Source organism: Theropithecus gelada, chromosome 18, assembly GCF_003255815.1.
Source record: "Theropithecus gelada isolate Dixy chromosome 18, Tgel_1.0, whole genome shotgun sequence".
NCBI lineage: Eukaryota > Metazoa > Chordata > Mammalia > Primates > Cercopithecidae > Theropithecus > Theropithecus gelada.
The window spans coordinates 17,444,821-17,459,067 of NC_037686.1; the positions used below are offsets into that span (position 1 = coordinate 17,444,821).

General features: G+C 40.3%; 1 protein-coding gene across 5 annotated transcripts in view; it reads right to left on the reverse strand.

Annotated features, from left to right (window-relative positions):
• ZNF521 (zinc finger protein 521) overlaps positions 1-14,247 on the reverse strand; it is a 293,510-nt gene that overhangs the window by 278,118 nt on the left and 1,145 nt on the right. For 2 of the 5 annotated variants that reach the window (XR_003116693.1, XM_025365533.1), the window contains exon 2: positions 14,054-14,094. The exons of 1 other annotated variant lie outside the window; for it this stretch is intronic. Coding sequence is in view for 3 of the 4 variants with exons in the window: in XM_025365533.1 (XP_025221318.1) it covers positions 14,054-14,093 (40 nt within the window). In the remaining variant the exon portion in view is untranslated. Of the gene's footprint in view, positions 1-14,053 lie in introns of all 5 variants that reach the window. 2 more of the 5 variants (XM_025365535.1, XM_025365534.1) reach the window with 2 other exon arrangements.

Below are 14,247 nucleotides of genomic sequence, written 5' to 3' on the forward strand. Positions count from 1 at the left end.
AAAGATGGCAGAGGTGCTAAAATTAATTAGTTTCACTTTATGCTTCCATTATCTTTTAATTGGAATTTCTGCAGGAATTTTTCTTTCTTAATTCTATCTATGTTGACAAAGCAAAGTTAGATTTTGGACTGGATTACTGCATTGGCCAGGGTGAAGGTGCCTGTCATGGCAGACTGAACTCAGCAAAGACTTTGTGAGGATCCCTCTAGCCCCCTCAAAACAGGCTTCAGAAAGGGCTATGTGCTACCACATAGGTACGTAAAAATCCCCAATCTTCAACCACAGCAAGAAAGAACTTTCTAGAATAGAAAAGAGTGGTATGCTATGGGGTGTACAGAAGTGCAAAAACCTTTGAGAGTAAGAAGAAACATTTACCAGGTACTTCATATCTACCAGACACTATTCTAAGAGCTTATACTAATTAACTCTTAATTCTCACAAGAGCTCTTTGAATTAGGTACTAGTAGGACCCTCATTTACAGATGGAGAAACTGTAGTACCAGGTGATTTAATAACTTGTCCAAGGTCAACCAGATTAGAATTTCAACCCAGAGTCTAGTTTAACACCCATGTTCTTAACCACCACACTATACTTCCCCCCATTTAATAAATGTTTGCTAAGCACCTACTATATTCCCAGAAATATTCTGCGAGGCTGGGGACGCAGAGATGGAGGTGGGGGAACAAGGCACTGCAGCCAGGGTAATGGGGAACACAGACGGAAAGAAAGATTAGGAAAAAAAATCCTTTCTATAATATGTCAGACACAAAATCCATTGTTACAAGGGAAAGCACTGACAATACCAAAAATAAAAATTTGAAAGTTCTGTATGGCAAAAGAGAAAAAATTACCACCCACAAAGTCAAAAGGCAAACTGGGGAAAATATTTGCAACATGCAAGTCAGGCAAAGAGCTAATTTTCTTAATAATATGAGCTGCTCTTTCAAACCACAAGATAAAAAACCCAAGGAAATAAAAAGGCAATTCACAGAAAAATAAATACAAATAGTTTATAAACAATTGAAATGATGCTGAATCTACCTCACAATTACAGCAATGCTAATTAAAATGTCAATTAAATACCAGTTTGTTTTTTCACAAGTCGCATTAGTAAGGATGAAGTATTTAAACACAGACACTCTCTAACCCTGCTGCCAACTGCAGTGTGAATTGGTCTTACTTCTATGGAGGGCACACTGGCGATATCCACTAAAATTTTAAATGCACATTCTCTTTAACCAGCAATTCCATTTTTAGGAATTGATCCCATGTATATAAAATCATACATATCAGCAGGAATGTATGTATGCTTACTGCAACACAGATAAGTAACTAAAAAGAAACACCCTGATGACCAGCAGCTGGGGATGGACTAAACAACAGCCCACCATACAATGGATAGTGTTGAGTCATTAGAATAAAGGGGAGAGACCATAAGTGCTTATATGGAAGGGCTGCTAGGAAATATATTTAGGAAGGAGGACAGCATAGAGACCTCCCGCTTCTGTTTGGGGGGAAAAAAAAAACACGCACATATATACATTGCAATTTAAGATTGTCCCAGTTAGCTCCCTGGGTACATTACCCCAGCTAGCTATACTCACTGTCTCTGTCTAACCATGGAACAGATATTTAAAGAATAGTTGGAAGGGGCAACATATAATTGGCCATCCAGAGTACCGATGTATCTCACTCTGACCTATCTCGGAGAATTACGTGGATGGTTAAGGGTTGAATTCAAACAACCTCTCACAGACTTTTGTGTGTGTGTGTGTGAAAACTACAATTAAGAATAAAGACAACAGAAAATGCATAGGAAATGTGAGTTGAAAGTGGAAAAAAGTGCTAGTAGACATATTACTGTTTTAATCTTTCACAGTTTTTCTACATTTTTTTTTGTTTGTTTTTTTGTTTTTATGTTTTGAGACGGGGTCTCACTCTATCACCCAGGCCGGAGTGCAGTGGCGTGATCTCAGCTCACTGCAACCTCCACCTCCCAGGATCAAGTGATGTTCCCAACCTCAGCCTCCCGAGTAGCTGGGGCCACAGGCATGTGCCACCACACCGGTTAATTTCTTATATTTTGGTAAAGATGGGGTTTCACCAGGTTGCCCAGGCCTGTCTCGAACTCCTGACCTCAGGTAATCCACCCACCTCAGTCTTCCAAAATGCTAGGATTACAGGCATGAGCCATTGCACCCAGTCATTTTCTTTTTAATTACAGAATATACTAATGAATTGTCGATGCACTATCATCGTTTACTATTTACTAAGCTCCTTGATGTGAAAATTGTGCTAAGAATTTGCAAAGACTAACATATATTTTCTTAAATATCTAAGAGATAAAATAGAGAACAGTTGTTAAATTGTCTCACAATTCCAGAATGAGTGAGTTGATCAAGTATTTAGAGAGCATTATAAGGATTAAAACAAACCCAGATATTTGAAAGTTAATAGACTTAGGTAATGGAAAACACAATGAATGTAGCTGTAGGTAGTTTACTTTGAATGGCAAAACTAGGCCCACAATTAAAATATGGCCAGAACTTGCACAGAAGTTAGCCATGTGCCAATGACACAAAAGGGATACCACTTGTGCGAACTGAAAGTACACTATTGTTGTAAAACTAAGTAAAATCTAAAGTTAACATTATGAGAGACACAAAGAGGCGTATAATATGTCTTCACAGACTGTTAGTTCCATGAAACCCATGAGCAACTGGGTCTGACTGGTTCCGTATTGTCCCCCTAGAACCTGACACATACTTGGTGCTCAATAAAAAATCCTTTAGAATGCATGACCATGTTCAATAACTTTCATTCGAAAACATACGAAACTTCAGGATTGGCTTGAAAGTGCTTCCTCCAGAATCCTTCCCTGACCTCACTGACATCTCTGTTAAATGGTCTCATTAACATCGGTGCTGTCCCTTCAAAGGAATGTAAATTACTAGCATCTTGTTTATTTAATATGTTTCCACTGCTTTATCATAATTCTACCAGGATATAGACAATATGTCTCCTTCATAGCATTCTCAACTGCTAGCACTCTTAGACTGGTAAACGACTGGTAAAACACAGTAAATATTTGTTGATTAATCAACTGGCTGAATTAATGCATTTGTTTGTGTGTCTACATTTGTCTGTCTACATTGTAGGTTATGGGGATTCAAAGAAAAGGGACACCAAACTGTTCTCAAAAGACTTATAGAGAAACCAGGAAATGAAGTGCCATAGTTTCTTTGACATACGGCGTATAGAGGGAATAATAGAGATGGGTCACTTTAAGTTAGGTGGGTTGGAAAAAGCCTCTCATAAGATGTGAGATGAAAACACTATTCGAGCCCTTATTATTACAACACTGACTTGAAAATCCACAATCTAAGCCTAGAAGAGATTCAAAGTGAAGCCATGGACATCACTAAAGGTTTGGGACACACTGCTGCATGAAAAGAGTACCAGTATTTGGACAAATGGATGAACATGAATTGAAGGTGGCCAGTCAAACTAAATTAAAATGCTATCTTTACAGCAACACACTATGGCAGGTTGTGGTCGCTCATGCCTGTAATCCCAGCCCTTTGGGAGGCCAAGATGTGCAGATCGCTTGAGGTCAAGAGTTCGAGACCAGCCTAGCCAATATGGTGAAACCCCATCTCTACTAAAAATACAAAAGTTAGCCAAGCATGGTGGTGAACACCTATAATCTCAGCTACTAGGGAGGCTGAGGTGAGAGGATCGCTTGAACCCAGGAAGTGGAGGTTGCAGGGAGCCAAGATAGCACCACTACACTCCAGCCTAGGCGACAGAGTGAGATTCCATCTCAAAAATAATAATAATAAATAAATAAATAAATAATAAAATCAAACAACACACTTTGACCTTGGCTCAAATGTTTTAGATGGCCACAGTTAAATGGGGGATCTTGATAAGAAATCGCAGTGGAAAGTAAGGCTGTCCAAACTGTGTTTGGAAATTTTGGCCAGTCTTTGATTTTGTTCCACCAGCTACAACTCAGTCAAGTTCACAATTTGAAAGTACGTTTGCCCCATTAATATGAATTACTGATCAACTTGCAAGAATCACAATCTCTCAATATAAGAATCTAGGATGCTGGAGCTACAAGGGAACTCAGAAGTCACTGATACCTTTTTTTGACTGTTAGGAAATGAAGTGACACTGATTCCACTGAAGTTTATTGAGCACTTAGTATAGGGCAGCCAACTGGCTAAGGACTCTCCTAGCCTGGGGACACAGGGACAAAGACAGAGCTAAGAAGCCACCATAGAGGTCTGCCAGCCCATCACACTCATACTGGGTTTTAAATATGCAAATCAGCAAGTATAAAAAACAGTTACATTTAACAGGAGCTATAAAATGATGTTATTATCTTGTAATGGTTTTATTTTGAAGATTAAAAATTTGGTATAATGATGCAATAGTTATGTAAATGACCTGTATGATGTTGGAGGAGGCAAAAGGGATTTCATGTTGATCATCTTTTTCTTTGGTCAGTTACACTCCACCATCACCATTCATTCCAGTGCTCACATCTTTGAACATGAAGACCATCAAGACACCCAATATCATTATCCTTAAATTGTCTCACTTAAGATCCATGATTCAGTAAAAGTTTATTTCGAAGCATTCACCTATCTCTCAGGAGAAAAATAATCAAACCTGCACACTATGGACTTTTTAATACCAACTTGCTGCATTCCCTAGTGTTCTACGCCTGCACATTTAATGGAATAAGTACCTGGTGAGTTCTTTCACCTCAATTTTGTATAGCAGGGATTCCTAACTGAAGTTGAGTTTTGTTGTTTTTTAATATCAACATCATACACATTCTCCAAAACCTCCAATTATCTTAAAGGATGCCTTAAATTCTTTAAACAATTTTGAAAATTAATTAGCTTCACCATTGCATGAATAACATTCAAAAATGTTATCCAGAACTTTTAAGAAGGGTAAAAGATATTGCAACCTCAATGATCTAAGTCCAAAAGAGTGGGAAGTAAGAGTTCTATATATTGTTGTTTAGTTGTTTCAGTTCAAGTGGACATATTTCCCTTTCCATTATAAGAGAAAACAAAGCTTGCAATTCTTAAAAAGCAGAGCTCATCAAACTTTTGAGACTCCTTTTGTCTAACTGCTTCATCTGACCCAACTCACAGAAAAAGTTAACATACCATACACATGTATGTCCTTCTCCTCACCTGCAGAGCTTTCTTCCAAAAGCTAAAAAGCAATGGAAGGTATGTAAACTCTCAACCAGTTTTCTAGACTATAAGCTCCATAAGAGCAAGGCTTATGTATCTGTTTGGTTCACAGCTGCATCCCCAGAATTTAGCACAGTGCCTGGGATAAAACAGGCATCAAATACCAAAACACAACAAAACAAAAACCCCCCAAAACTTGTTAAATGAGCTTCCTCATTTTAGTTACAGAAAGTCTAAATCCTAGAGTACAGAGGGTAAATGGTTTCTCAAAACTGCACACGGCAAATCAGAGGATGCCCCCGTGCTCCTCCTGCTCTACAACTATTTACCTACAAGCACTAGTATCCAAGTCACAATACTTATGACCATAACTGTTTGTTTTTATTTTCAACTCTTTTCAGGAATTAATATGCACTCCTTTGAGCCCACAGTTCTTCTTAACCCTTGCCTCAGGTCTGCAAAACATCATATAACTTGGCAGATTGTACAATGACAACCCCAAACCCCCCTACGTATAGGAACTTCAGACTCCATACATCAGCATTCAAGCAATGATTGTGTTTTGGCTTCCTTAGTACCTGGTGGAGCAACATTTGTGAAGACGTTACAGCCTTTTTCCTTTTCTTAATGTATAAAAGTAATCAATGAAAGACAAAAGGTGCTGATGGTGGTGATAAGCATATGTCTAATAAACTTAACACAACTAAGACAACCTAAATCATTAGGAATGCTGAAAGCAATTAATATACAGTCTTATTCAAGCACTAATAGGACCTAATCTGGCTCTGTTGTGAAAGACAAGAATATTAGGTAAGAACGTGTATGAAATGCTGGAAATTGTTTCTTAAAGTCAATATAAAGTTTAAAGAATAGTGTTATTTTTTAGATTCCAGGTCACAGAAACTCCTACAATATAGCAAGTTATAGTTTACTGTGTGGACTCTTCACCTCACTACAGGTTTTCACAAATGTATTTTGTATGAATATATGGAACTGTCTGTAATCGATGAGGATTTTGTCCCTATCAGGTAAATAAGTTTCCATCTTGACATATCATATCCCTCACAGTATCCTGATGGGATAATAAATTTTGAGAAAAAGCCAATCATAAGATGGAAAGAGAAGGTAATAAAATTAGTGAAATAATGAGACTCAATGATACGCTGATTTTAATTTCAAAAGGGAAACATATTCTTTAAATGACACCAATTTTAATTGGAAAAAAATCCAATTTTTCCCTTAAAACATTGTTAACACTTATAGGGACTTACTAAACAAAGTGTATTTCCTATAGAAGGTTTAGAGTATGTTTCTGTGTATGTACATTATGTATGTGTGTGTCTCACACTATGTGGTGATAACTGAGGGACTTAAAACTCTTGGGTTTCACATATACAAAAAAATGATCAGAACCAAAATACTGAAATATAAATCAAAAAAACTGCACTACTATGAAAATGGATATTCTGAATGTCAATCCCTTGACCTTGCTCAGATTGGGAGAGCTATGATCATGCACGAATAGTATATATGCTTTCCAAACCAAATCATCTTAAAAACAAGATTCAAAATGAACACATACCTAACACATATACACAGAAAAATGACAGACTTACACATTTCTTTTCTTTTCAGGATTTTTCAAAGCATTTACTATCCCATAGAATTAAAAGAGATGCTGCCCCAAAATAATAATTTTTGAATTTATCTTATTTTAAAAAAATGTTCTAAGGAAGGAGAGTTTTTACACAGTCATACTGGAATCTAAGTTTGTTTAATGACCAAATTATAAACCTCTGCAATCTGACAACTAGAGTAGAAACACTAACTATAGTATATGCCGCCATAATAATGATACCCCCAAGATCAGCCCAGTGCTTGTAGCTGTGGCAAGGTCCCCAGGCAGCAGGATAACTGCTGCTTGATCATTATCCCTGCTCACACTGAAGCTACTGAACTTTTAAAGAATTCATATCTTACTGAATTTCTTTCATCTCTAATAATTACTAAACTGGCATAATTACTTATACTAGAGGTGGAATGTGATGCATGCTAAAAGCCCAAGGTGCCTAAAATTAAAGTTTTTTATTAAAAAAAAAAAAAGTGATTCTACTTAGTTTTCAAAGATTTATCTTGTGTCAGGCTTTTTATGCCAAGAGTTGCATAATTATTTAAACCATTTAAAAGCTTTCCTTACACTATTTGATTAATACTATAACAGAGCTATTTAAATTTACTAATGTTAACTTTAATGTTTAAGTTTTAATTGCTTTGCAATAACACTGTTGCAGAACATATTAAATCAGACAAGTAGGCTTTCATTACAACAAACAAGGTGTATGCAATCCTAGCACCATGTAATCCCCAAACAAAAAACAGGAACATTTCAGACTTAATTGAAATGGGATTAGAAAGTTGCATGCATCTCCCCCACCCCTAGAACTAACTTTCACCTTTGACAGCACAACAGGAGTCAATGAAGAAAAAAATTAAATACATCTGGGAAAATACTTAGCTACAGGTTTGATGTAGAGTATCAGCCTTTGCATCAAAATCTCATTCAATTCAAAAGCATTATTTCACATCTTACTTAATGATAATATTTACATTTTAACAATGCAGACGGCTGCTAAAATATACAAATATTGCAAGTCCTCAAATCATTTTCTCTCTTAAAATTAACTGAAAAACTGAACATAGTATCCATTAACTCCAACCATGAGGAATGTATTCTGTGGCAACAGAATTAATGACAGTAAACCAGCAATGTGAATCCTGACAGATGAATTAATAAAACACATTAATAGGAAAAACAGACCCTTCATAAAATTCTTAATTGATCTTAGTAGACCTACTCTTTTCTACTATCAAAACCTCTTTCTTCTTATTACATGCTTTTACATCAAAATGAAAACTCAAGCAAGTATACTTAATAATATGCTTCAACTTATGTCAACAAGTATTTAACTAGAATTTACCAGACTAACGAGCCCTCACAAACAGACTTCCTTTAAAAATAGAGGGAGGCAGGTACAAATGTTCCTCTAAGGTGAAAAGAAATCTCCTACAAATACGCTACAAGTCTTGCACTAGACCAAGTAAGCAAGTACAAAGAACTAAGTATAATTACCGGAAGCAAAAAGTTGAAAAATTCTGTCATCACTGTTAGACGTCACTGCTGTCAATAAGAATAACTACAGTGATTTTTAAAGGACATGGAAATACTCTGGCAAAACAAAAAAGAAAAATTATTAACAGCTTGCTTTATAAAAGGCTGCCTGCTAATCTCAAATCCCTTTGTAATTTCATTTTTACATGTATGCTTTTATGTCCAATATCCTATTTTTTGTCCTTTTTTGGCTGGATGAATAAAAGTCAACAATCCACTCATGCATCAAACAGATGTTTTTGTTTTTAAGGCCAAGTGGAATCTTATGAATTTCTGTGCCCTCACTTTAAGAAGATGCTGCCAGAAGTGCTGAAATCGTGAAACCGGCGTTTTGGAAGAGACTCACTGGACCATCAGTTCTGGAACTTTGACTAGCACTCATGGGATCCTTGCCAACTGTAATTGCTGTTTTTGTTTATGTCGGATTGTCTACTGATTGGACTATAATCAATTTAATGACTTCAACATCTAGTCAGTATAATTTAGAGGTGGTGGAGGGAAGAAACAGTCACTGGTTGATAGATGAATAGAAGAACATTTGCAAGTGTCTGAAGGAGTAAGGATGTCAAACACTGTTTGAGCTTCTGCAGTGTTTCCAATAATCAGGTTTTTTAGCATACAAGTACAAAAGTAAAGCATACATTTCTGTGTGCCACACAATTAGTAATTTCGCCTGTACAGTCATGAAAAGAAATCTCTCTCTAATTTGTGTGTGCGTATGTATCTTTTCATATTTTTTTAAAAACTTACCTTAGGTTAAAATCTAATCAGGAAAAAAGGGAGTCACAACCTATCTAAAAATAATTTTGAGGGAAAGCCATATTGCAATTCTTAAATTAAAAGCAAAGCACTGCACTGTCTTAAAACAATTACCTTCACACACAAAATTGGGGGCTTTTTTCCTAATTATGGCATCATTTCCAAAATCAAAACTCAATCTTCAGTGATCAGTTTTTTTTGTTGTTGTTTAAGAAATGAAACATATGAAATATAAGAAAAACACTTTTTTTGTTATACTTCACCTGTCTATCCATAAGTATATATATTTTGACTTTGAAAATGACAGAAAAAAATGTGTTTAAATAAGGGCTGGAGAGTTGAATGTTTCTATTAAATTTCAGGGCCAGTCCAAGTTCCCTGAGGTAGCTTTTCTAACACCTACAATTTGTAGAGCTTTTCCACTAGAGAATACAGCCTAATACACAGGTTTTCTTACTTTCAAAAGGTTTTGGGCTTAAAATCCATTGCCTTTACATTCAAATTCTATAGTTTACATTTCTTCTTTAAATTGCAAGCTAAGTTTTGCCACTCTATTATATTTCTAAATAAATTACTCAAAAAATAAAATAAAATAAACCTTCATAAGTACAAAAGAAGGTAAATGGGGGAAAGGTCAATCACAAGTGTGATAACTTCAAAATGTGCCAAGTTACAAAGGGTTAGCTACTGTGACAGCCAAGTTAAACAAGGCACTTCTGGGGCTCTCTTTCTCCCTGGTTCCCACCACTCCTCTCCAGAGGTCCCTGGTATGGGTTTATGAACACCTGAGGGTTCAGATATCCTAACTGTGTCTTGTGTTTAACTTGGCTATTTAAATGACTAAGTGCTCCCCTCTCTCCTTCCCAGCTTTATAACTTGGCTCTTACTGAATATATCACACCTTTATATAGTGGACCACTTTTTCCTTTTTACAGTGCTTTTTGGAGGAAATTTCAAAAAAAATTGTTTGTTATTAGGTAAAATGGCCGAGAAACTTCCATCAGAGAGGCACCACAAGAAAGAGAATAAATAGCCAGCAAGAAAAATAGAAATAGGTCACAATTGACCAATTTGATGCAACTGATTTGCTGCCTCTAAAAATAAGCTGACAGCAGAACTATTTTGAGTCAGGTAATCTACTCAAGTACCATGTCTACTCTCAGGAATTGAGACAAATATCCAAATAATATAAATGGGGCAGAAAGAGTGACTCATTTAATTGTCTGTCCATCCATCCCTCTAAATACTGGCTTTAATTCTCCATTTCATTAAACAGAAGGTGTTATCCTGAAGATTCGTACCCTAAGGACAGAGTAAGTTTCTCGACTTTGTATGTGGGCTGATAGAATTTTGATGCCAGGGCTTTGAGAGGCAGGAGGGGTAAAGGAGTTCCATGTTTCAAAATACATTTCCGGCTTTTGCAAATAGAAAAGTGCATCTTTTCGGTGTTTAACAGGTTTAATGCACTTCAGAAGAGGTAAGTAGACCAACCAGGGCCCGCTCCACTGAAGCCAGAAATATGGTACCTACTCTCAGAAGGTGGGTTCTTAGGACAGTTACCCTAAAGTTTCCTACAAACAAAAAACCCAGCATACTTTTTCAAGTAAACATAATTATTTCTTCAGAGTACTAAATTATGAGAATTCACACACTAAATTCAACTGTTAATAGCAATGTCCTGGTGGTCTGTATTTTTAAGCATTTGGTTGAAAATAAAAACTCCAAACCTAACTGACATTGTGTCTTCATGTTTTTATCTGCCTTAGGTAAATGACTTTCCTGAGACGTAAGTTTCAAATTATGATATCAAATTGACAGTCATGTCAGCAATATCTTTTAAATCTTGTTGGTTAAAGTACTAGTATGTATGTAAGAGAGAAGTTGGAAATTGAGTGCAGAACTTCATGTTTTATTTAGAAGGGCCTATTGCATTTTCAAGGTTTCCAATGCCTCCTTCAAGTTGGTTATAAAGTAATCTACATGGCTTTGAAATACTGTCACTCATCTAATAAAATCAGACTTTTTATCTTTTAATTGCAAACCTATTAATCAGTTATTCATAAATGAAGAAACACAACAGGACTGCCTTTCTATACCTGCTGATAGCAAAGTGTTGTTCACTGCATATTACTACTAATATTATACCAGAACACAGGTCGTAATAACACCTCCCTAGCTTTTCTATGATCCAAGTGTGACCTTCTGAATGGTATAATGGACAATCCGCATACTCAGAACACTCCTACAACACATTTTGAAAAATTGGAGATCCTTCCAAGAAGACATAGGGAAATCAAAATACTGAAGAGAAGGCTAGGTATTTAACAAGAGCCACCCAGAATGCCCTTTCTGTTCTTCAAAACCGCTACTAATATCAAAATGATTCGTTTGGTATAGCTCATGTACATATGAATTTTTCAAGGTATATCCTGAAGAAAAACAATCCGCTCTTCAGTGAGGACTGTACTATTTTTATTCCTGTCTTCAGCTTCTCATCCCCCAAAGCCCAGCCAGCCCACCTGAGGCCATTCGCTCTTTTGGGAGTTGTCCAAGTAGCTGATAGGAGAGAACAGCACTGTGTTCCGCGCCCACACAGAATCTGGAAGCTAAATCTTTGTTTTTAATGTAAATAGTTTATTTAGAATTTGGTAGTTGAAACAGATGCTGTGTCTTTGTGGGGAAGGTATTTGGATAATTTTGCAACATGACAATAAAACAAAAGAATAAAATGTCCTCTTTACTCATTCTTCATTTGCCATTTTTTGCTTGTTAACCTAAGAACTGCACAGGTATTTTGCAGTTCGACTTATCAAGCCTACCCAGCGAATACTGTCAACTGACGGATTCCCTTAACTGCCCATAAAATCCTACGCGCATGAGAAGAAATCCTCTTCAGGAAGCACAGGGAACAAACGCATTCAGTCAACCGAACTTTCGCTGTAAATTCACTCCAAAGGCAGGTGAACCAAATGCTCAGAAGCTGCGAGTGAGCAAAATTGCCAATCGTACAAACTTTAATAAACTTTTTTCTTTTTTTCTTTTTTTTTTTTTGGAAAAGAAAAAGCCCTCCCAAATTCCTGCACGGGGTTTCAGAAGCTTCTTGGAGCCCTTTCCACCGGACAGGCACCAACCGCTATCCTAATTCAACTCGGAAAGTTCTTCTTTCCAAGTGACTAGGAAGAGGTTTGTCCTGGTACTCTGCTCAGCGTTACTTTCAAGAAAGCTGGGGTCTCGGGCAAGTCTCCCCAGCGCCAGCCTGGTCCACCGTTACCCTGACACCCGCGCACGCCCGTGGCGTTTCTTTTTTCACTGTCGACACTTGGATCTTTCAGGCCCTGGGTCTAGGTTTCCCCCAGAAAAATGGAGGGGCCCGTGTGAATGGAAACCACCAGACACACAGTGTGGAGACACATGCCAATGATTCACCTCGTTTCCGAACTAAAACTTCTGCGCTTTAGGAAAAAAGCAAGCGTTCCAATCGGCAAGGCCCTCCCCCACCCCGTCCCTTCCCAGGAGAAGAAAGGGCTTTGTGTGTGCGGTGAGAGCTCCGTTCATCGAGTTCATAAATGCACAGCGGCCGGGGGCCGGGAGGCGTGGGGCACCGGGCCCTGCCCACCCCTTTCCCCCAGGCCGGCGGCGAGTCCGGAGGCTGGTGCGGGAACCGAGGCCACTGGGCGCCGCGGCCCGGCAGCTGGGAGGAAGAGGATGCTGCGCCGCCGGGGACCAGAGGGCGGGGCCGGGCAGCGCGGACCTCGGCGGGACCCAGCGGGCCCTGGCGGACGCACCAGCCGCCCTTTGTCCTCCGCCTCTGGGTCGCGGGGATCGCGGCTGCCTCCAGCGCTCGCCCCCGGCCCTCGCCCCGTTCCCTGCCCTGCCCGCGGACCCCTCCTCCGGCCCTCGCGCTCCGCCGCCCGCCCTTCCCGCTCTCCGCCTCGGAGCGCCGGACCTCGCGGCTGCCCTCGGCCGCCCGCCCCCGATTTCCTCGGGAGGAGGCTCGCGAAGGTGGAGGAGGCGGCCGAGGAGGAGGAGGCCGCCACGTGACTCTCCTCGCCACATTCCAACACAGCCACCAGATCGATAACTTCAGTGCCCCCCGCCCCCGCCGCAGCCAACTAGTGCGCCCCCAAAATCCCGCACGCACGCCCCGCAAACTTCCCTCTCCAACGTGGACGACGGAGAGCTGGACCCCACCGCGAAACGCAAAGGACTCCAGGGGTGGCGGGGAGGAGTAGGGGCGGGGGGCGGTTAACTTCTGGGAATAGCCAAGAGGGGTGCCCTGAGGCCCGAGCCGGGGTACGGTCCCCGCGGCCGGCGGCGGCCCGTGTCTGTTTACTCCGGCGACGCGCGGAGAGGACCCGAGCGGGACGCGGGCGGGCGGGAGGCGGCGGCCGGGACCCCGGGCCACGTTTGTCACGAGCGGGGGCTGTTCCCCCCTCTCCGAGATGACTTTTTTCTTCTTCCAAAGAAAAGGAAAAAAGAAGCACCGCACGGTTTTGCATATTTATTCTTTGCGAAAACACACAACAGAAACTTTTTCCTCCAGCCCAGATGTAGATCTCAGACGGGGGATTTTTTTTTTCTCCCCCTCCGGATGATTTCGTTTCTCTCTCCCTCTCTTTTTTTTTTTTTTTTTTTTTTTTTTTTTTGGTTGTTGTTGTCTTTTCTCGCCCACTTTCTACAGCCGCCCCATTCGGGGATCCTCCTCCCGTCTTCGTCTCCCCCCACCCCGACACCTCACCCTCGCTCCACCTGGGGGCTCAGCGGGGAGGGGAGCGCGCGCGCCCCCGCACTCACACTCACACTCACGCGCGCACACGCCTCGCGGCCACGCAGCCCTCGCTCCGCTACCCACAGTGACACTCGCGGATGGGGGAAAGCGGGGAGCAGGGGGTTCCTCCTTACCTTTGAGGGATCTCGGTTTCGCTTGCTTGCGGCGAGACATCCTAAAAGCAAACAGCTGAAGTTGTTTCAATTCAGCCCTGTAAGAAACTACACTTCCTCGTAGCCGCGCGCCCCTCGGGCCGCGGCGCCTCGCGCCCTCCGCTCGGCCTCCCTCGCGCCCTCGCTCCGCGCTCCGCTCCTCGCTCCGGCTCCGG